The following is a 23,512-nucleotide window of genomic DNA, read 5'->3' on the forward strand; positions in this document are numbered from 1 at the left end:
GCTGCTGGTTCTATACCGGTGCTGTTGGTTCTATACAGGTAGGATGTTGGTTCTATACAGGTGCTTTTGGTTCTATACAGGTAGGATGTTGGTTCTATAGAGGTGCTGTTGGTTCTATACAGGTAGGAATGTTGGTTCTATAGAGGTGCTGTTGGTTCTATACAGGTAGGATGTTGTTCTATACAGGTGCTGTTGGTTCTATACAGGTGTTGTTGGTTCTATACAGGTGCTGTTGTGTTCTATACAGGTAGAATGTGGTTTTATACAGGTGCTTTGGTTCTATAGAGGTAGGATGTTGGTTCTATACAGGTGCTGTTGGTTCTATACAGGTAGGATGTTGGTTCTATAGAGGTGCTGTTGGTTCTATACAGGTAGGATGTTTGTTCTATACAGGTGCTTTTTGTTCTATAGAGGTGCTGTTGGTTCTATACAGGTAGGATTTTGGTTCTATACAGGTGGCTTTTGGTTCTATACAGGTAGGATGTTGGTTCTATAGAGGTGCTGTTGGTTTCTATACAGGTAGGATGTTGGTTCTATAGAGGTGCTGTTGGTTCTATACAGGTACGATGTTGGTTCGATACAGGTGCTGTTGGTTCTATACAGGTTGTTGTTGGTTCTATACCAGGTGCTGTTGGTTCAATACAGGTAGGATGTTGGTTCTATACAGGCTGTTGGTTCTATACAGGTGGGATGTTGGTTCTATACTGGTGTTTTTTGGTTCTATACAGGTGCTGTTGGTTCTATACAGGTAGGATGTTGGTTCTATACCGTGCTGTTGGTTCTATACAGGTGCTGTTGGTTCTATACAGGTAGGATGTTGGTTCGATAGAGGTGTTGTTTGTTCTATACAGGTAGGATTTTGGTTCTATACAGGTGCTGTTGGTTCTATACAGTTCTTTTGGTTCTACACATAGGATGTTTGGTTCTATACAGGTGGGATGTTGGTTCTATACAGGTAGGATTTTGTTTCATACAGTTAGGATGTTGGTTCTATACTGGTGCCGTTGGTTCTATACAGGTGCTTTTGATTCTATTCAGGTAGGTTTGTTGGTTCTATACAGGTGCTGTTGGTTCTATACAGGTGCGTTGGTTCTATACAGGTAGGATGTTGGTTCTATACAGGTGCTGTTGGTTCTATACAGGTAGGATGTTGGTTCTATACAGGTGCTATACAGGTGCATTTGGTTTATACAGGTAGGATGTTGGTTCTTTACAGGTAGGATGTTGGTTCTATACAGGTGCTTTGGTTCTATACAGGTGCTGTTGGTTCTATACAGGTGCATTTGGTTTATACAGGTAGGATGTTGGTTCTATACAGCTGCTTTTGGTTCTATACAGGTAGGATGTTGGTTCTATACAGGTAGGATTTGGTTCTATACAGGTGCTGTTGGTTCTATACAGGTGCTGTTGGTTTATACAGGTAGGATGTTGGTTCTATACAGGTGCTGTTGGTTTATACAGGTAGGATGTTGGTTCTATACAGGTGCTGTTGGTTTATACAGGTAGGATGTTGGTTCTATACAGGTGCTGTTGGTTCTATACAGGTGCTGTTGGTTCTATACAGGTGCTTTTGGTTCTATACAGGTAGGATGTTGGTTCTATACAGGTGCTGTTGGTTTTATACAGGTGCTTGGTTCTATACAGGTAGGATGTTTGGTTCTATACAGTTGGATGCTGTTATGGATGTTCGGTGCCTTGCTCACAGACAGACCAGTGAACCTGCAGCAGGTTCTTTCACAGTGTTGTGTGAAAACTACCCTCAGTATTTAATCTGTCAAAAATGACGGACGGCCTTCAGAATTTTCCATCATTTAAAAGAAAATCTGTCAATGACAGAACATTTTGGGTTCCTGTGACCTCTGTGTGGTAGATGTCCAGTCCGTACAGATCTGAAGTGTGCACTGCACAGACCAGCATTCTTCAGTTCCTCCTCACACCAGTTCTGGCGTCTTCATGCCTGCGACCAGAACTTTGGCCGATTTTTGTGGAAGGGATGTTTACCAGCAGGAATTCTATCAAAGATTAACTCTGTCTGTGCGCTCTTCCTGTTCTGACAACCCAGGGCACAGTAAGACCACGGCATTATTCACACTGACACTCACTGCTTTGTACGAACTGGGCGTGCCTTCTGCCTCCAAGTTGCACGCAGCATACGTCAGACGTCACATGGAAGTCATCTGTAAGAAACAGACACCTCCGATGGTACGAGGTACAGCAGGACCAGAGCCTTTATATGAACACAGTTACGTACAACAGGACCAGAGCCCTTATAAAACACGGTTACGTACAACAGGACCGGAGCCTGTATATAAACACGTTACATACAACAGGACAGAGCCTTTATATAAACACGGTTACATACAACAGGACCAGAGCCTGTATATAAACACGGTTACGTACAACAGGACCGAGCCTGTTATAAACACGGTTACATACAACAGGACCGGAGCCTTTATATAAACACAGTTACGTACAACAGGACCAGAGTCTTTATATAAACACAATTACGTACAACAGGACCGGAGCCTTTATATAAACACAGTTACATACAACAGGACCAGAGCCTTTATATAAACACAGTTACCACACTTCCATAGACTCCTACTATAAAAAATGTCAGACCAAATATGACCTCCTTCTTGGTTCGGAGGCGGGGCCATTAGTTCCAGAACATTGAGTATGGCGCCGTCTGAACCCATTCACATGTATTTGTGCTGATCTACCAACCCAGCTCTAAGGTGATCAGATATGGTCATCTTCCACTGGTCCAGTCTATTTCCTGTGTCAGTGTCATTTCTGTTGTAAATTCTGTTTTCTTTGCTCTGTGTTTGTCTTTGGATCCATTTACATCTGATCCAACTGTTCTGTAGGGTTTCAGCTGTAGTCCTATATGGAACCACTAGAACTACAATGATGGAGGTTCGAAGGAAGGGACTGTTAGTCCAAATATGCTTCTGTGGGTGGGATTGGAGTTGACTTTCTACTGAGTTTATGGTCCGTGCCAACACTAACATGCTAAGTTAGCCTGTATGCTATCCTGTGGTTATGCCTCATTGTGTGTGCTAATGCTAACATGCTAAGTTAGCCTGTCTGCTATCCTGTGGTTAATGCCTTATTGTGTGTGCTAATGCTAATATGCTATGTTAGCCTGTCTGCTATCCTGTGGTTAATGCCTTATTGTGTGTGCTAATGCTAATATTCTACGTTAGCCTGTCTGCTATCCTGTGGTTAATGCCTTATTGTGTGTGCTGATGCTAATATGGCTACGTTTGCCTGTCTGCTATCCTGTGGTTAATGCCTTATTGTGTGTGCTAATGCTAATATGCTACGTTGCCTGTCTGCTATCCTGTGGTTAATGCCTTATTGTGTGTGCTAATGCTAATATGCTACGTTAGCCTGTCTGCTATCCTGTGGTTAATGCCTTATTGTGTGTGCTAATGGTAATGCTAATGCTAGGGTTAGTTAAGGTTAAACCTAACCCTAACTGTGGCTGACTTTAACTCTAGTCCTAGACTCAGAGGATGCAGAGGCAGTTTGTCTGTTTTCCTATGACCTTTTTTTTTTTTGTGTGTGTGGTGTGTGTGTATCTATGTATCTGTGTGTGTGTGTGTTGGTCTCTATTACCCACAGTTCCATTCTTCTCTCAGGTCTCTACTTTCTTGGTCGGTGTCTCCGTTGGGACGCTCATGTCACTAAAACGGTGCATCATGTAACAAGCTCTGTGAGCGGCCTGGCCTGGCCTGGTCTGGTCTGACCTGGGTTGGCCTGGCCTGGTCAGGCCCTGCTCACCTCTGCTTTTAGGTCAGTGAATGCACCACCACATGTGGAGGCTGAATCCACAGTCCTTGGAGGACAGGTGGACAATTAGAGCAGACTGATCCCACAGCACAGTCTGGGACCACTGTGGAACATGTCCGAAGTCTGTCACATTCTGACACCACTGTGATTCCTCCTCCTCCAGTCTGTTCCTCCCCTCCTCCTCCTTCAGCCTGTTCCTCCTCCTCCTCCTTCAGCCTGTTCCTCCTCCTCCTCCTCTTCCCTTCTCCTCCTTCAGGTCGTCTCTTAATACACTCACCGCAGACAGTGCTTTCTGAACTAAGTGATCACAGGAGTTTTTTTCTGCACACATACACTATATTTCAAAAGTCTTGTCTCCTCCATCCCAATCCTCAGACTCAGCTGTTCCAGTCCCTTCCATGTCCACAGGTGGATTAAATCCAGCCCTAGTCATGCAGACTGCTTTTACAAACATTTGGGACAGAATGGGTCTCTCTCAGGAGCTCAGTGAATTCCAGCGTGGAACTGTGATAGGATGCCACCTGTGACACAAATCCAGTGGTGACATTTCCTGGCTCCTAAATATTCCACAGTCAGCTGTCAGCTGGATTATAAGAAAGTGGAAGTGTTTGGGAACGACGGCGACTCAGCCACAAAGTGGTAGGCCACGGAAACTGACGGAGCGGGGTCAGCGGATGCCTGAGGCGCAGAGTGCGAAGAGGTGGACGACTTTCTGCAGAGTCAATGGTACAGACCTCCAAACTTCATGTGTCCTTCAGATTAGCTCCAGAACAGTGCGCACAGAGCTTCATGGATGGGTTTCCGTGGCCGAGCGGGCCACATCCAAGCCATACATCAGCAAGTGCAATGCACAGCGGTGGATGCAGTGGTGTAAAGCACGCCGCCACTGGACTGTAGAGCAGGGGAGAGCCTTCTCTGGACTGACCAGTCACACTTCTCCATCTGGCGATCTGACGGACGGGTCTGGGTTTGGCGGTCTCCAGGAGAATGATACTTGTGGGAGCCCATTGTGCCGAGTGTAAAGTTTGGTGGGGGGGATTATGGTGTGGGGTTGTTTTTCAGGAGCTGGGCTGGGCCGCTTAGTTCCAGTGAAAGGAACTGGGAATGCTTCAGCAGAACAAGACATTTGGGACAATTCCACACTCCCAACTTTGTGGGAACAGTTTGGAGCCGGCCCCTTCCTCTTCCAACATGACTGTGCACCAGTGCACAAAGCAAGGTCCATTTGGACATGGAGGACAGAGTCTGGTGTGGATGAACTGGACTGGCCTGCACACAGTCCTGACCTCAACCCCATAGAACACCTTTGGATGAATTAGAGCGCAGACTGAGAGCCAGGCCTTCTGTCCAACATCAGTGTGGGACCTCACAAATGCACTTCTGGAAGAACGGTCCAAAATTCCCATGAACACACTCCTAAACCTTGTGGACAGCCTTCCCAGAAGAGTTGAAGCTGTTAGAGCTGCAAAGGGTGGAGCCACGTCAGACTGAACCCATAGACTAGGAATGGGATGACCTGAACATTCATATGGGAGTCAAAGCAGGTGAGGGAATACTTTTGGCAATAGAGTGTATGTCTGTTAAATATATTGAAGTAAGACATGGTGCCCCGCCCGTTTGGCTGCAGGTGTGGTTAAATCAAACACACTCCAGGAGTCCCTGACACCTGGAGCCGTTCGTTTCAGGTGTGGCTCACTCTCAGCTCTGGGAGGAAATGAACATGTGAGTGTCCAATGGCTTCTGCTCTGATCAGGCTTCTGTTGTCCTGATCTGAGAACATGCACAGTGGGCTCTGCTGGGGTCCACCCTCTCCACCCAGTCCACCCTCCTCCTCTGATGGGACTGAAGGATCATATGCACGTTTCCACTATGTGAACCAGCCAGACTCAGCTCAGCTTCAACTCCACTTCACTCTGGTACCAGGTCCTATACCAGACCCTTTCCACTCTTGTACCAGGTCCCATTCCAGACCATTTCCACTCTGGTACCAGGTCCTATTCCAGACCCTTTCCACTCTTGTACCAGGTCCTATTCCAGACCGTTTCCACTCTGGTACCAGGTCCTATTCCAGACCCTTCCACTCTGGTGCCAGGTCCTATTCCAGAACCCTTTCCACTCTGGTACCAGGTCCTATTCCAGACCCTTTCCACTCTGGTACCAGGTCCTATTCCAGACCGTTTCCACTCTTGTACCAGGTCCTATTCAGACCCTTTCCACTCTGGTACCAGGTCCTATTCCAGACCGTTTCCACTCTGGTACCAGGTCCTATTCCAGACCCTTTCCACTCTGGTACCAGGTCCTATTCCAGACCCGTTTCCACTCTTGTACCAGGTCCTACTTCCAGACCCTTTCCACTCTGGTACCAGGTCCTATTCCAGACCGTTCCACTCTGGTACCAGGTCCTATACCAGACCCTTTCCACTCTGGGTACCAGGTCCTGTTCCAGACCCTTTCCCTCTGGTACCAGGTCCTATTCCAGACCCGTTCCACTCTGGTACCAGGTCCTATTCCAGACCCTTTCCACTCTGGTACCAGGTCCTATTCCAGACCCTTTCCATTCCAGATCCTCCCTCTTTCCAGTCCCCTGGTCGTCATAGCGATGCGTGCGTTCCTTCTGTGTGCTCTGCTCACAGTTGCTGATAAACTCTCTGGTTGCCTGTTGTCTGGTCAAACTCCTGCTGAATGTTTGCGGCTGAAACCTCCTGACCAAACCATGGTGTAGTTTTTACAGACTGTCATCATGTGATTCACCTACTGACAGATTTACTGGAAAGGGCGGGGAATACAGACCATGACCAATCAGAGGTCTGCAGTGTTACACAAGTGTCACCTTTAGTACTGGTCCCCAGTCCTGAACCTCAGAGGAGGAGGTACCAAAAAACTAGTACCAGGTACCAGAGTCCCAAAAACTAGTACCAGGTACCAAAAAACTAGTACCAGGTACCAGATTCCAGGTCCTTTTTCATAATGGAAATGCAACATGACCGATCGAGTTGAGTCGATACCACGTAGTGGAAACGTGGCACTAGAACATGCACAGTGGGCTCTGCTGGGGTCCACCCTCCTCCTCTGATGGGACTGAATTGGACACATTGCTGTTGAATTTAGTGGACAGCTCTAGCAGCACTGTGGACATTTAGGTCCTATTTTATACAAACTGTTATTGGTTTTGGTCGTGTGCTGTGGAGGGGAGCTGAAAGAGTGGACGAACAGAAGACGGACCAGAGGGCAGAATAGAGGACGGAAGTGCCGCAGCTTTATTTATCACAACAAAACAAAGGGAATTCTCAGCACATAGCAGACCCAATAGAACCTGCACCCACACACTCTGATTATAAATGGGTCTGTTCACATGTAAATGCATTCAGTCAGATTTCCCTGGGGCACAGACTGACTGTGGGCTCCAGTCGAACAGTTCTGTCTGAATTACACAGACTCTGAAGATAGAACAGGATCTGAACCCTGTCTAAATGCTGCTGTTCAGTCCAACCCAGTCCTGTCAGTCCTATGGGACTGATCCAACCAGGGTCCAGCCACAGTACATGGACGTTCACTTTTCGTCCGCTAGAACACACATCGTCCACCCCAGAGTACCCCTCCTCCCCAGCAGACTCAGTTTGTCCTCCACTTATTGTCCACCCTGTCCACCTGTCTGCGTCTCATCATCAGTGTCTTCAAAGGCCGCTCTTTGCATTAGCACAGGCGGCGCTAACTGAGCACTCCATTTGAACAGTCCATCCTGGCCTCTGATTGGTCCAAACATCTGCCTTTAGGGGGCGTGTGTGTCCAAACCAACGGCCCAGTGTTGAACACTTCAGTGTCATAATCAGACTAATTCAGAGGATGAACCTGAAGGTTTGACAAAAAGTGTTGGTACTTTGGGCATTTCAATCACAGGACAAGGTCCAGTTTATTTCATAACACATTTACAACAAACTGTCCAAAGTGCTGCACAAGGATGTAATTAAAAATACAAAATCTAATAACTACTACGACTAGGGCTCCTGCGATGGGGCAGGTGTCCCGTCCCAGTGCATTGAGCCGACCGGGTGAACCAGTGTTTTCCATCGGTGGCGGTCTTGTGCCAGCTGCTCTGCGTCCTCCATGGTAACTCCATGTTGTTGGAGTCGCCCGCAATGACGTGGAGCCATCAGGTGCAGGACTCGCCTCGTGGTCGTTTCCAGTCTGCGGCCTTTGGGTCAAACTGACGGATGGCTCTTGTCGGATGGTCAGGAGGGAGGCGGAGGACATGACTGAACCAGCAGGTGCGACATTGTCGGCCAGGCTGGATGCTTTGGCTGGCATGTGCGGGCTCAAAGCCCTCATTGGAAACCGCTGGGGCCACCTGATGTTTTCAATGGTTCTGAGAGCCCTGCTATCAAAGCCATCTATTCTGGCAGCCAGAGTCTTGTTTACGGGCCATGTTTCTGAGCCATAGAGCAGGATGGAGAGGACGGCAGAGTTGTAGATCCGGAGCTTCGTCCTGCATGAGATGGTCTGGTGCCGCCGAGTGGTTTCCAGAGAGACTGCAGAGCTGATGCTGCCAGGGCTCTTCTGCAGGTAATCTCTGGTTTTAGGTCCCCGTTGTCTGTCACCATGGACCCCAGATACACAAAGCTCTTGACAGGTCTACAATGTCATTACCAAGCTGCAAGGGAGGTGGATCCGGCCCATCACCGACATGCATGAACTTGGTTTTTGTCCAGTTCACTTGGAGGCCAAGCTTCTCTGCCTCTTCACTGTATCTGCCCAGAGCATCTGTCAGCTGACTGTAGGATGTGCTGAACAGGATGGTGTCATCACGTACTCCAGGTCAGTCAGGTGGTAACTGCCTGGGACACTCCGGGGGCCCTCTCACAAACCCTGGTCATCAGATGATCAGTGATGCAGTTGAAGAGGTTGGGAGCAGCCACGCAGCCCTGGCGAACGCCACTGGAGATGGAGAACCAGTCTGAGTGTTTGCCATTGATTCGGACACAGCTCTGTGCGTTGCTGTAAAGCAGCTTGAACAGGGCAATGTCTTAGGTGGTGCTCCGAGGGCCTGTAGGATGCTCCACAGTGAAGCATGGCAGATGGTGTCAAAGGCAGCCTTCAGATCTGTGAACCCGATGTAAAAATTGCAATTTTTGCAGAATTCAAAAGTCTTCTCTATCAGCAGACAAACAGTGGAGATGTGGTCTGTTGTGGAGCGGCTAGGCATGAAGCCGCCTGTTGGGGACGGCGGCTGCTTCTGATGGCTGGGAGAGCACGGGCGAGCAGGATCCTGGTGAAGACCTTGCCTGGATGGATAGAAGGGTGATGCCTCGGTGGTTGCTGCAGGCTAGCTGGTCACCCTTGCGTTTCCAGAAAGGTAGGATGACTCCTCTGGTCCAGGCGCTGGGAAGCCTCTCTGTGTCCCACACCTGGTTTATAATTTGGGTAAGCCACTCGACGATGCTGTCCCTGCCAGATTTTAGCATCTTAGTGGCTACTGCACAGATGCCGGGGGGCTTCTGTTGTTGAGTTTTTTCAGGGCAGCTCTGACTTCCTCAGGTGTAACAGGGTCTGTCCTACAGGCGTCGCTAGGGGCTGCAGCGTTTGCGGCCGGTAGCATGGTGGGATCAGCTGGGATGGTACCATACTGCAGGAGGAGGCTGAAGTGCTCTTTCCAGCATTTGTGGCAGTTTGTTTCAGTTGTTATGAGGTTGCCATCAGAATACTTTCACCAGGGCTATCTTGATGCGTGGACCATTATGGGCTTGGCGCAGCAAACTGAAGACACCGGCTCATGTTGTTGGTTGCGGACTCTAGATGTTCGGCTTCTGCTTTCCAGAACTTCTCCCTGTCCTCAGCTATAGCCACATTGCGGAGGCGGTTCAGTCGCCGGTACTCTCCGTCAGGTCACTCAGAGCCGACCCTCACAGGCCGCTGGTCAATGACGTCGAGTGTCTTCTCTGATATCACAAGGCCTTTTCAGGGAAGATTGTGAACATTTCGAGGACATTGTGAGCTGACTGGATGACACTCTTCTTGAAGGTTGTCCAGCGGTCACTTTGTCAGAGGCCAGGTCATCGAAGGTACGGTGGATGGAGCAACTGAAGTCTATGGCGAATGTGTTGGGGTCGCTGAGTAAGAGGGAGTCCAGGCGAGGCTGAGTCTTGGTGTGCTGGTTGGCTCGCAGCTTTAGCTTAAGATGGGCCACCAGCAGACGATGGGCAGTGCTGCCAGCTCTGCTCCTCTGTACACACGGCAGTTGGTGACAGACGACTTCCAGTGTCGAGAGATGAGGATATGGTCAGCGCTTTCCTGGTTCTGCCATCTGGGCTGTACCATGTCCAGTGATGGAGTGAGTTTATGAGGAAACCAGGTATCAACGACGCAGAGGTTGTTGTGATGGCAGAGAAGGAGAAGGCGGTTACCATTGTCGTTTGTGGACCTGTCTGCAAAAGTTGTTCTGACAGGTGAGCCTGTGGGCCGATCATAGCTGGACAGAGTGGCTTTGGCAGCCGTGAGGATGATGGTGATGTCGTGTGGTGGGGCTGGCCGGCAGCCTGATGGAGTTGGTCGAAGAAGGCATCCTTCGCATCCTCATCAGCGACATCTGGTGGGGGCAAAAGCAACAATTACTGTCAACTTGCCGTGTTGGTGGAGAAAGCGGGCCGACAACAGTCTGTCGCTCAGAGGTGTCCAGCTGATGAGGCTCCTACGGAGGGCCTTGGGATGGCAGTGCCACGCCATAAAGCCTGTCCGTCTCTCGGGGCCACTCCAGATGTAGCAATAGTTGCCTGCTGTTGTTTCAACCATTGCCTTGCCATCGAACTTCACAGAGCCCTGCCAGGGTAGATGGCTATAGCAGCAGAGCTCTCGAGACAGCAGGGTGCAGCTCCGGGGCGAAGGAGTGTCCTGGATATTCCATATGGCGACACGGGTCCTATGACGAAGGCTGATCCATACTCGTTGGTCCAGTGGCAGGCTGGGGTCCGTTACTGTGTTGGGCAGTCTGGCTTCTTTTTCTGGGTCAGTTTCGTAACAAAAGGGGTTTCTCCCTGGGTGGGTGGTTAGCCCTCCACAGGATAGTCGGATGGTCTTGGGGCTGCCACCTCACAGCGTACCGACACTATAATAAAGCTAATAAAATATATAGTATTATAAATATCGGATCTGATCAAACAGGTACACGATAATATGATCAACAGTCTGTAAAAACACAAACCGAAGATTCAACTCATGTCTGCTTTGGCTCCCAGCCCTTTGATTAATGACACAGGTCTGCTGTGGCTTCCGCCCCTTTGATTAGTGAAACACAGGTCCGCTGTGAGTTAAACAGTGGCTAACAGGTAGCCTGTGGTCCTGACCTTCCTGTGGTGACACACACACACACACACACAGACACACACACTGTGTGTCCTCCAGGTGCACAGGTCATAGCAACAGTACTGTACACCGGTAACGGGGTTCATTTTCTACTGATGAACAGGTGATGCTGAGGAGGCCTTCACTGACACTGCTCTGTCCTCCTCTGTCCTCATTTCTCCTCCTCTGTCCTCCTCTCTCCTCATTTCTCTTCCTCTGTCCTCCTCTGTCCTCTCTCCTCCTCTGTCCTCATTTCTCCTCCTCTCTCCCTCTCTCCTCATTTTCTCCTCCTCTGTCCTCCTCTGTCCTCTCTCCTCCTCGGTCCTCATTTCTCCTCCTCTGTCCTCCACTCTCCTCATTTCTCCTCCTCTGTCCTCCTCTGTCCTCTCTCCTCCTCTGTCCTCCTATCTCCTCATTTCTCCTCCTCTGTCCTCTCTCCTCCTCTCTCCTCATTCTCCTCCTCTCTCCTCCTCTGTCCTTCTCTGCTCCTCCTCCTATATCCTCCTCTCCTCCTCTCGCTCTCATTTCTCCTCCTCTGTCCCTCATTTCTTTCTCCTCTTGTCCTCCCTTCTCTCCTCCTCTGTCCTCATCGCTCCTCCGCTGTCCTCCTCTCTCCTCCTCCTGTCCTCATCTCTCCTCCTCTGTCCTCATTTCTCCTCCTCCTCTCCTCCTCTGTCCTCCTCTCTCCTCCTCTGTCCTCATCTCTCCTCCTCTGTCCTCATCTCTCCTCCTCTGTCCTCATTTCTCTCCTCTCCTCTCCTCCTCTGTCCTCATTTCTCCTCCTCCTCTCTTCCTCTGGTCCTCAATCTCTCCTCCTCTGTCCTCCTCTCTCCTCCTCTCTCCTCATTTCTCCTCCTTTGTACTCATCTCTCCTCTCTGGTGTCACTCTTAAATTTTAATGACCCTTCTTTTTTTCTTCTTCTCATGTTTCTCCTCTTTGCTCCCAGCGCCTCCTCTTGTGTCTTAGTGTCTGTGTTTGAGCTTGAACAGCGAAGACAAAAGGCTCGTGTGTTTGGGACACTGTCTTCTCTGTGTGTTTGGACACTTTTTCTCAGGGTGTTTGGACACTTCTTCTCTGTGTGTTTGGACACTTCTTCTCCGTGTGTTTGGACACTTCTTCTCTGTGTTTGGACACTTCTTCTCCGTGTGTTTGGACATTTCTTCTCTGTGTGTTTGGACACTTCTTCTCTGTGTGTTTTGGACACTTCTTCTCTGTGTGTTTGGACACTCTTCGCTGTGTGTTTGGACATTCTTCTCCGTGTGTTTGGACACTTCTTCTCCTGTGTGTTTGGCACTTCTTTTCTGTGTGTTTGGACACTTTTTCTCAGGGTGTTGGACACTTCTTCTCTGTGTGTTTGACACGTCTTCTCCGTGTGTTTGGACACTTCTTCTCTGTGTTTGGACACTTCTTCTCCGTGTGTTTTGACATTTCTTCTCTGGTGTTTGGACACTTCTCTCTGTGTGTTTGGACACTTCTTCTCCGTGTGTTTGGACACTTCTTCTCTGTGTGTTTGGGACACTTTTCTCAGGGTGTTTGGACACTTTTTCTCAGGGTGTTTGGACACTTCTTCTCCGTGTGTTTGGACACTTCTTCTCCGTGTGTTTGGACACTTCTTCTCCGTGTGTTTGGACACTTCTTCTCCGTGTGTTTGGACACTTTTTCTCAGGGTGTTTGGACACTTCTTCTCTGTGTGTTTGGACACTTTTCTCAGGGTGTTTGGACACTTCTTCTCTTGTGGTTGGACACTTTTTCTCAGGGTGTTTGGACACTTCTGCTAGACGACATGTATTTTACAGCTGTGGCAGACCTCCTCCAGTCATGTCCTCCTGGCTGCAGCAGGTTCAGGTTAGCACCTCACCTCCAGCTCAGCTCCACAAAGAGATCTGTGCTTTTAGAAACAAACCCAATCCCACAGTGTCACGGACAACATCCAGGTTCAGCACCTGAAAGAAGAGGATCCACCAGGACATGGGTCCGGCTCTGGGACGGGTTAAGGTTATGCCGCGTTTCCACTGCGTGGTACCGGCTCGACTCAACTCGGCCTTTTTGCGTTTCCATTACAAAAAAGGACCTGGGATCTGGTACCTGGTACTAGTTTTTTGGTACCTCCTCCTCTGAGGTTCCAGGACTGGGGACCAGATCCTAAAGGTGACACTGTGTAAACACTGCAGACCCCTGATTGGTCAGAGTGGTCTGTATGCCCCGCCCTTTTCCCAGTAAATCTGTCAGTAGGTGAATCCACATGATGACAGTCTGTAAAACTACACCATGGTTGTCCAGGAGGTTCAGACGCAAACATTCAGCAGGAGTTTGACCAGACAACAGGCAACCAGTGAGTTTATCAGCAACTGTGAGCAGAGCACACAGAAGGAACGCACCGCATCGCTATGACGACCAGGGACTGGAAAGAGTGAGGATCTGGAATGGAAAAGGGTCTGGAATAGGACCTGGTACCAGAGTGGGAAACAGTCTGGAATAGGACCTGGTACCAGAGTGGAACCGGTCTGGAATAGGACCTGGTACCAGAGTGGAGTCGAGCCGGTCCCATGTAGTGGAAACACGGCATTTGTACCATTTACAGCTTTTCATTGGACTGGAACAGCTTGAATTTCAATACAAAACATTTGGGGTGTTCTAAACTGTGGACCGGTACTGTATATGTATATCTCGGTGTCAGGTGTGTTCATTGCTGTCAATGGACTAATGGTCTCCTTTTTGTCCTTTTGTCCTTTTTGTCCGTTGGTGCTTTTTTCCAGGAGGACGATGGCCAGAGAGAGGAGAATGGGCGGATCGAGCCGGTTGGGCCGGGCCGACTCGTGTATGACCACACCCCCCGTCAGTCTCTAGAGTAAGTCAGTCAGTACTGGACCAGGTCCTAGAACCTGCATTAACCCCTGCTCTTCTGTTCACTGGTCAAACCCACACCTTTTCTGCTTTGGTTTCAAACTGATGCTGAAATGAAAAGTGTTGCAAGCTCTGAAGAGTCACTGCAGAAGTCTGTGTTTTTGTAACTATTCATTAATAATGACAGATGAAGGCTTTTTCCAGATCACAACTTGAAAGAAATAGTAGTGTTTTGGAAAATGGAGCCATTGACAGAACCCAAAGGTTTATACCGATGAAAACAGTTGAGTGAAGGAACGCAGCTCCTGCTTTTCCAACACAATAAACGAAAGGGAAACCTGCTGTAAATAAACTAGAGGGAAATCTGTTTTAATCTAGGTTTTCTTTCGTCCAGAGGCTGGTGTTCAGCTCTTGGTCCTCCTTTCCATCCTTTTGTCTTTAGTTTGTATAGCTGATGGTGCTCTGCTCTGCAGTTACCCGTCCACCTCCTGTTATAGACCCTTTTTCTGTTTGTACACAATGAGGACGTAGAACATATGTGCAGACATTTGGCAACGAAAGTATTGGTGGAGAACAACAGCTTGTCAAGCTATGCAAGAAGATTATCAACTAAAGATCGCGAATGTTACCTGAACAAGTTGACTTTGACAAATGGTGTCCAACTGCCAGATCTGTGTTCTATTAACGAGTGGGTTGAAGACGTTACCAAGTGGACAAATATATGTATTTAGTTGAGAAACTGTGAGCGTAGAAGTCTTTGGATGCTTCTGAATCCGTTGTCTGTGCTCATGTACAGACGTCAAATACCATGACATAGATTTGCAGTTTTGTGTTTTGAAATGGGAAGTTCTCTCTAGTGACAGACAAGGACACAAGACAACAACGTATGAAGCTTGGGTTAGGAAATCAACCAACCAGAAACGTCCCGTCCTCACAGTGAACTGCACCTGTATGGGGGGGGGGGGGGGTGAGTAGCCTGTAGTTTGGTGTTGTTGGTTTTGTAGATAACAGTTCACTAATGTAAACAAGGCTTTTCCATAAATGACAGAGTACATGGATAACCTTAGCTGATCTAAAGTGGGCGCTGCAGACACCAGTCCTCATTCCAGTCCACGCCTTTAAATCGCCTGCAGACACAGACGCCGCCGTTTGTTTTCAAATGGCTGTGATCCTGTCAGAATCTGATAAAACTTGAATCCTCCGGTGGAATAGCGATTCGTACAACCGTATACACAACAACCAGAACATGTTGATACTGGGAACAGTTTGTCAAAGTTTGCTAACCAGGTTGCTACCTGGTCTTTTGTCAGTCAGAACCTCTGGAGAACAGCACCGCTTCTGTTGACAAGATGAGCGCGACATTATGTGACGCAGGCTGAAAAGGGTCTATTAACACTGTTTGTGTAGCTGTTGGTGCTGTGCTCCGCACTAACCCGTCCACCTCCGGTCATTAACACTGTTTGTGTAGCTTGTGGTGCTGTGCTCCGCACTAACCCGTCCACCTCCTGTTATTAACACTGTTTGTGTAGCTGTTGGGTGCTGTGGCTCCGCACTAACCCGTCCACCTCCTGTTATTAACACTGTTGTGTAGCTGTTGGTGCTGTGCTCCGCACTAACCTGTCCACCTCCTGTCATTAACACTGTTTGTGTAGCTGTTGGTGCTGTGCTCCGCACTAACCTGTCCACCTCCTGTCATTAACACTGTTTGTGTAGCTGTTGGTGCTGTGCTCCGCACTAACCCGTCCACCTCCTGTTATTAACACTGTTTGTGTAGCTGTTGGTGCTGTGCTCCGCACTAACCCGTCCACCTCCTGTTATTAACACTGTTTGTGTAGCTGTTGGTGCTGTGCTCCGCACTAACCTGTCCACCTCCTGTCATTAACACTGTTTGTGTAGCTGTTGGTGCTGTGCTCCGCACTAACCCGTCCACCTCCTGTTATTAACACTGTTTGTGTAGCTGTTGGTGCTGTGCTCCGCACTAACCTGTCCACCTCCTGTCATTAACACTGTTTGTGTAGCTGTTGGTGCTGTGCTCCGCACTAACCCTTCCACCTGCTGATATTAACACTGTGTCTGTTGTTATTTCCTGTGCATCCCATGCTTCCAGTTAATCTGCAGGTATGCCTCTGGTGTTCTGTCCATCCTTTCTTCCTGTTTTTCTCAGACTTAATCGCAGCTGTTCAGTCTGTTCCAGGTGGTTGCTCCACACATGTTCCTTCTTAGTTTTACAGCTCAACTGGTGCAGAACCGCCTCACAAACCTGTTCTGTCATTTTCTAAAGGTCACACATAGACTCCTGGTGTGTGTTTGAGTTCACAATGACCTTCACTGTTCTGGATCACAGTCGTCCCTCACTATAACGCGGTTCACCTTTCGCGGCGTTGCTGTTTCGTGGATTTTTTTTAGTGCAATTTTGCATGCTTTTTTTTTTTGTACAGCATATGAACACACGTTGTGTTCTGCGTCCTGATTGGCTAATGGACTGTAGAGCATTGTCAGTCCGTCTCCTCTGTGCCGTGTCTCCTGTTCAGTACAGAATGAGTTCTTCTCACCAAATTTACATAAATGTTCGAACTCTAGCAGTGTGACTCTGAAGTGCTGTATGTTTGTGAGTTTTCTCCCCGACAAAACCCACAATGTCGACGAAACGTTCCGCGCCGATAAAGGCACCTGTGGTCGCACCCAAAAGGCAGAGGAAGATTCTAACCATCGCACAAACAGCTGGACTTCTGGACACACTGAAGGAAGGGAGAAGTTAGGCAGACTACTTTGCAGATTTCGCCTATTGCAGGTTATTTTTAGAAGGTAACCCCCGCGATAAATGAGGGACCACTGTATTCTTCACTTGTGTGTCATTACTTTGAATTTGCCGTTTTGTTGTTTCTTTATTTTCCTTTTGTTATTGATTTGCATCACTTGTCATCATTCTTTCCTCCATTATTATTGTCTCTTTTTTTTTTTTTTTCTTTCTCGCCCACATGGTGTCACCCCCCCCCCCCCGTCTCCCAGAGACATAGTCAAACTGGTGGAGGTGTCAAACGACGGTGGCCCCCTGGGGATCCACGTGGTGCCTTTCAGTGGGAGGGACCGCAGGTAATCAATACAAACCAATCCATCTGTCAATCAAAGTCAGCGCTCTGAAGCTGAGGTGTTGACCCGATTCCAGGACACAAAGAGTCCGACACGTCTGAAACGGCTTCAGTTCACCTGGGAAATGATGGTTTTGATTTGGGTTGACTTTTTTTGTTTATTTTATTTTAATTTATTTGATATTTTTATTTTTATTTGTTTAGTTTTCATTTTATTCCAGCTGTAATTGTTTGATCTACACCAGTGGTTCTCTAACTTTTTACAGCGGCGTACCCCTTAAATACACTTTTTACAGTGGAGTACCCCCTGAAATAGACTTTTTCCAGCAGAGTACCCCCTGAAATAGACATTTTTACAGAAGAGTACCCCCTGAAATAGACTTTTTTTTATCCCAGTACCCCCAACTCTCACTTTAGCGTTTAGACTGAAAAAAAACAAAACAGTCCAAATATGTTCCTGTGCCAAAGGTGTCTTTTTATATTTACAAACTGTGTAAACAAACAACGCATACAGGGTGGGGAAGCAAAATGTACACTGAACATTTAGTTGTTTTTTCTCAGCAGGCACTACGTCAGTTGTTTTGAACCCAAACATATACTGATGTCATAATCATACCTAACACTATTATCCATACCTTTTCACAAACTTTTGCCCATATGAGTAATCAGGAAAGCAAACGTCAAAGAGTGTGTGATTTGCTGAATGCACTCGTCACACCAAAGGAGATTTCAAAAATAGTTGGAGTGTCCATAAAGACTGTTTATAATGGAAAGAAGAGAATGACTATGAGCAAAACTATTACCAGAAAGTCTGGAAGATACTATTAAAGAAGAATGGGAGAAGTTGTCACCCCAATATTTGAGGAACACTTGTGCAAGTTTCAGGAAGCGTGTGAAGGCAGTTATTGAGAAAGAAGGAGGACACATAGAATAAGACCATTTTCTATTATGGACATTTTCTTGTGGCAAATAAATTCTCATGACTTTCAGTAAATTAATTGGTCATACACTGTCTTTCAATCCCTGCCTCAAAATATTGTACATTTTGCTTCCCCACCCTGTATGTAACTGTAATATATATAACAAAAAATGACACATCTTTATAAGAACATTTTGTGCAGAATATAAACTGAAAAGTGCCATCTTTTGTTACTAAAAAAAATTAATTAAATGGTTGTTAATTAATAAATGAACCTTTGATCAGTGAAAAAATGTGACTTAATTATTGAAATTACTGAATTACTGTTTGAGAGACTGATCTCCAGTAAATCCACAGTTGAAGTGTTGACAGACTCAGACTAGTTTGACATTAAATATATACACCTTTAGCACAATGTGAATTTAATATAATGTTAATGTAATATTTATAAAAATGTCTAAAATGTGTTAGTATTTAAATTTGGTATGGATCATTATTATTATGAAAAGAACTCAATTGTCAGTTTGATGTTCGTAATAAGTACTCAGTCCCAGGCAGACGTCTGTGGTTTTTTCTTCTGTTTATTCTCATGTCACTGTTCATTTTCTGTGCAGCCTTTTTTGGTTTTGTTCTGAGGATTAAATTCGATTTATTCAGTTTTAGTTTTTACCATTTTTCAGGTTTTATATAAAAGACTTAAAGATGAAATTCAAATGAAAGTTCTAGAAGTTGACATAATACATGACAGTAAACATGATGTACAGTTGAACTGACCTTTAATTCCAGTTCATTTGATGATGTTTCAGGGTCGATGGTAGTTTTTATTTCAGGTAAAGGAGTGAACGTGTCTTCATCTGCTTGGTTTAGGTGGACTTTCTGTTGGACTTTCTTCTTGACTTTCACTTGGACTTTCTCTGGACTTTCTTTTTGACTTCCTTTTGGACTTTCTGTTGGACTTCCTTTTTCACTTCCTTTTGGACTTTCTGTTGGACTTTTTGTTGGACTTTCTGTTGGACTTTCTTCTTGACTTTCTGCTGGACTTTCTGTTGGACTTTCTTCGTGACTTTCTGTTAGACTTTCACTTGGACTTTCTCTTGGACTTTCTTTTTAACTTTCTTTTGGACTTTCATTTGGACTTTCTTTTTGACTTTCTGTTGGACTGTCTGTTGGACTTCCTGTTGGACTTTCCATTGGACTTTCTTTTGGACTTTCTTTTTGACTTCCTTTTGGACTTTCTTTTGGACTTCCTTTTGACTTCCTTTTGGACTTTCTGTTGGACTTTTTGTTGGACTTTTTGTTGGACTTTCTGTTGGACTTTCTTCTTGACTTTCTGCTGGACTTTCTGTTGGACTTTCTGTTAGACTTTCACTTGGACTTTCTCTTGGACTTTCTTTTTAACTTTCTTTTGGACTTACATTTGGACTTTCTTTTTGACTTTCTGTTGGACTTTCTTCTTGATTTTCTGTTGGACTGTCTGTTGGACTTCCTGTTGGACTTCCATTGGACTTTCTTTTTGACTTCCTGTTGGACTTTCTGTTGGACTTTCTTTTTGACTTCCTGTTGGACTTTCCGTTGGACTTTGTGTTGGACTTTGTGTTGGACTTTGTTTTTGACTTCCTGTTGGACTTTCCGTTGGACTTTGTGTTGGACTTTCTTTTGGACTTTCTTCTTGACTTCCTGTTGGACTTCCTTTTTGACTTCCTGTTGGACTTTCTGTCGGACTTTCCGTTGGACTTTCTGTTGGACTTTCTGTTTGGTGCTCACCCTGGTGTCACTGTTAACAGGACCGGACTTTCAGCCTGGTGTCAGTACCTCAGTTCATACTTTCAAACTTCAGTTGTCAGTGTTTATTCATGTTTTAATCCACGTGTATCCCTCCTCTGGGCCTCATACTCAGGCTTTAGGGAATTCAACCCCAGATTTAGTAACAGTAGATCAGTCTGTCATCTTCAAACACTTTCAGAGCGTTGTATTTTTCATTCCGCTGTTGTTTTCATTTCTACTGTCAGTTTTTATAGTTGTAGTCCACCGGCTCTGGTCAGTGTTCAGGTGTGTTTGTGTTACTTGAGTTTCCTCTGTGTTAGATTAAGGCGTCCATACACTGTGCGATTATTTTGATTGTTGCACGCAGCTCCATCTCAAACTGTGCGAATCAGTGGTAAAGTCAGGCTCACGAATCATGTTCTCACACTGTACGGACCGATGCTGGTATGTGACCTGACTGCTCACACTGTAGGACCATACACCAGAGGATGCACCACACTGTAGAACCATACACCAGAGGACGCACCACACTGTAGAACCATACACCAGAGGACGCACCACACTTGTAGAACCATACACCAGAGGACGCACCACACTGTAGGACCATACACCAGAGGACGCACCACACTGTAGAACCATACACCAGAGGACGCACCACACTGTAGGACCATACACCAGAGAACGCACCACACTGTAGGACCATACACCAGAGGAAGCTCCACACTGTAGACCCATACACCAGAGGACGCACCACACTGTAGGACCATACACCAGAGGAAGCACCACACTGTAGAACCATACACCAGAGGAAGCACCACAGTGTAGGACCATACACCAGAGGAAGCACCACACTGTAGAACCATACACCAGAGGACGCACCACACTGTAGAACCATACACCAGAGGACGCACCACACTGTAGAACCATACACCAGAGGACGCACCACACTGTAGGACCGTACACCAGAGGACGCACCACACTGTAGGACCATACACCAGAGGAAGCTCCACACTGTAGACCCATACACCAGAGGACGCACCACACTGTAGGACCATACACCAGAGGAAGCACCACACTGTAGAACCATACACCAGAGGAAGCACCACACTGTAGGACCATGCACCAGAGGACGCACCACACTGTAGGACCATGCACCAGAGGACGCACCACACTGTAGGACCATACACCAGAGGATGCACCACACTGTAGGACCATACACCAGAGGATGCACCACACTGTAGGACCATACACCAGAGGACGCACCACACTGTAGGACCATACACCAGAGATGCACCACAAGTTCCAGTGTTGGATCTGGAAATACAAGGTTAAAATACCAAGGAACCTGGAAGTGCATAGACGATTGTGTATTGGTGTGAGTCACCAGATGGTAGTGCTAAACACAAACCAACGAGCTGCTTTGGTAACATGTGCCATTATCTGTGGGGAATGAAAACAGAAGAAAAGACGACCACGTGTTTGTGCAGGACTTGTTTGTCCAGACGTGGACAGTATGGGCTGTCAGTCCTACAGCGAAGGGAACGAGAGGGAAGATGCAACAGATAAACTGCACTAGGACAATAGACAGCTACTGTTAGCTTAGAGTTAGCTTAGCATTAGCTTAGCATTAGCTTACAGTAGCTATTATTGTATTGGCACAGTGTGAGAATCTGAGGCCCATGGGCTCGTGGCAGTGCTTTGACAGTGCCATACCCTCACCAGGAGTGAGCAGGATTTCAAACAGCTGCGTTTTCCTGTCGAACACACGACTGCTGGTGGTGAGGTGGTGGTGAGGTGGTGGTGAGGTGTTCATGTCTTCTCCTTAGCCCATGTCCACTGCACCAAGAACCACACACCATTAGAGGAACATCTGGACCCATCCACAAACAGAAGCACCAGTGACAAATGGTCTGTAAAACCACAGTGTATGGACGCCTTTATAGAACGTTGACTGTGACACAGTTCCACTGCGTATTCTGAGCTCTTTTTGTTTTGTCTTTTCACTCCAGCTCTGGAAAAGTGAAGTGGTTGAAAGCTTTTAGACGTTGAATAAGTAAACGACCCTGTGAGCTCCTTCAGCTGCACACACAGGAATAGGCCTGAATGGACGGAGCGCAGACTGAGACTGGGTGTGTGTGTGTGTGTGTGGTGTCAGGTTTATGAAAGTAATGAAGTGATTTCACACAGACACCACAAAGGAATGTGTGGAATGAACTCTGTTACAGATGTGAGTGTTCTGAAGCCCTGAAAACACACACATACATACACACACACACACACACACAGTTCACATCCTGAACCCATTTGCCAGTGTACAGTGATCAATCACAGTTGTTTGTGTTTTCCAGTTTCTGTCATATTTGTGTGGGACTGGTGTCACAGCAAGTTTATATGAATGAATGGATACACTGACCACACACACAAACACACACACACACACCTATACACACACACACACACACACACCTACACACACACACACACACACACACACACACACACAGATGAACCCAGCTTTGGTGGAATCCCTGGAATGTCCCCATCTGGTTTAAATAAACTCACAGAGGCCGTTTGTGAACCAGGTCCTGAACCAGGCCTTCAGGGTTCCACTGAGACCCCCATGAAAAACACACAACTGTGTGTGTGTGTGTGTGTGTATGACAGGACTGTCCAAACAGGGCAGGGTTCAGTCCAGTAGGTCAGTAGGAAAGACTGACAAAGACTAATAAAGACTAGGAAAGACTAATAAAGATTAGTAAAGACTAACAAAGACTAATAAAGACTAGGAAAGACTAATAAAGACTAGTAAAGACTAACAAAGACTGACAAAGACTACTAAAGACTAGGAAAGACTAACAAAGATTAATAAAGATTAGTAAAGACTAACAAAGACTAGGAAAGACTACCAAAGACTAATAAAGACTAGTAAAGACTAACAAAGACTGACAAAGACTAATAAAGACTAGGAAAGACTAATAAAGATTAGTAAAGACTAATAAAGACTAGGAAAGACTAGTAAAGACTAATAAAGACTAGGAAAGACTAATAAAGACTAGTAAAGACTAACAAAGACTGACAAAGACTACTAAAGACTAGGAAAGACTAACAAAGATTAATAAAGATTAGTAAAGACTAACAAAGACTAGGAAAGACTAACAAAGACTAATAAAGACTAGTAAAGACTAACAAAGACTGACAAAGACTAATAAAGACTAGGAAAGACTAATAAAGATTAGTAAAGACTAATAAAGACTAGGAAAGACTAGTAAAGACTAACAAAGACTAATTATGACTAACAAAGACTAATAAAGACTAGTAAAGACTAACAAAGACTAATCATGACTAACAAAGACTAATAAAGACTAGTAAGGACTAACAAAGACTAGCAGGGACTAATAATGACTAACAAAGACTAGTAAAGACTAGCAAAGACTAATAATGACTAACAAAGACTAGGAAAGACTAACAACGACTAATAAAGACTAGGAAAGACTAACAAAGACTAACAAAGACTAATAAAGACTGACAAAGACTAACAAAGACTAGGAAAGACTAATAATGACTAATAATGACTAACAAAGACTAACAGAGACTAATAAAGACTAATAATGACCAACAAAGACTAATAATGACTAATAAAGACTAACAAAGACTAATAACTACTAATAAAGACTAGGAAAGACTAATAAACCCCCCAGGACTGACAGTGGCTGGTCTGTGGGCGGGGGGGCAGATCCACCAGGACTCTGAGTTCTGGGCTTGTCT

At 46.4% G+C, this 23,512-nt stretch overlaps 1 protein-coding gene across 1 annotated transcript in view; it reads left to right on the forward strand.

Annotated features, from left to right (window-relative positions):
• Positions 1-10,620: 10,620 nt before the first annotated feature.
• The window catches only part of LOC115415788 (partitioning defective 3 homolog), a gene marked incomplete at its 3' end in the record, with an annotated part of 98,072 nt that continues 85,180 nt past the window's right edge, over positions 10,621-23,512 (forward strand). Inside the window, exons 1-3 of the mRNA XM_030129426.1 lie at positions 10,621-10,794; positions 13,888-13,979; positions 16,985-17,068. Of these exons, the coding sequence (XP_029985286.1) occupies positions 10,621-10,794; positions 13,888-13,979; positions 16,985-17,068 (350 nt within the window). The remainder of the gene's footprint in view (positions 10,795-13,887; positions 13,980-16,984; positions 17,069-23,512) is intronic.

Source organism: Sphaeramia orbicularis, unplaced genomic scaffold (assembly GCF_902148855.1).
Source record: "Sphaeramia orbicularis unplaced genomic scaffold, fSphaOr1.1, whole genome shotgun sequence".
NCBI classification, from domain to species: Eukaryota; Metazoa; Chordata; class Actinopteri; order Kurtiformes; family Apogonidae; genus Sphaeramia; species Sphaeramia orbicularis.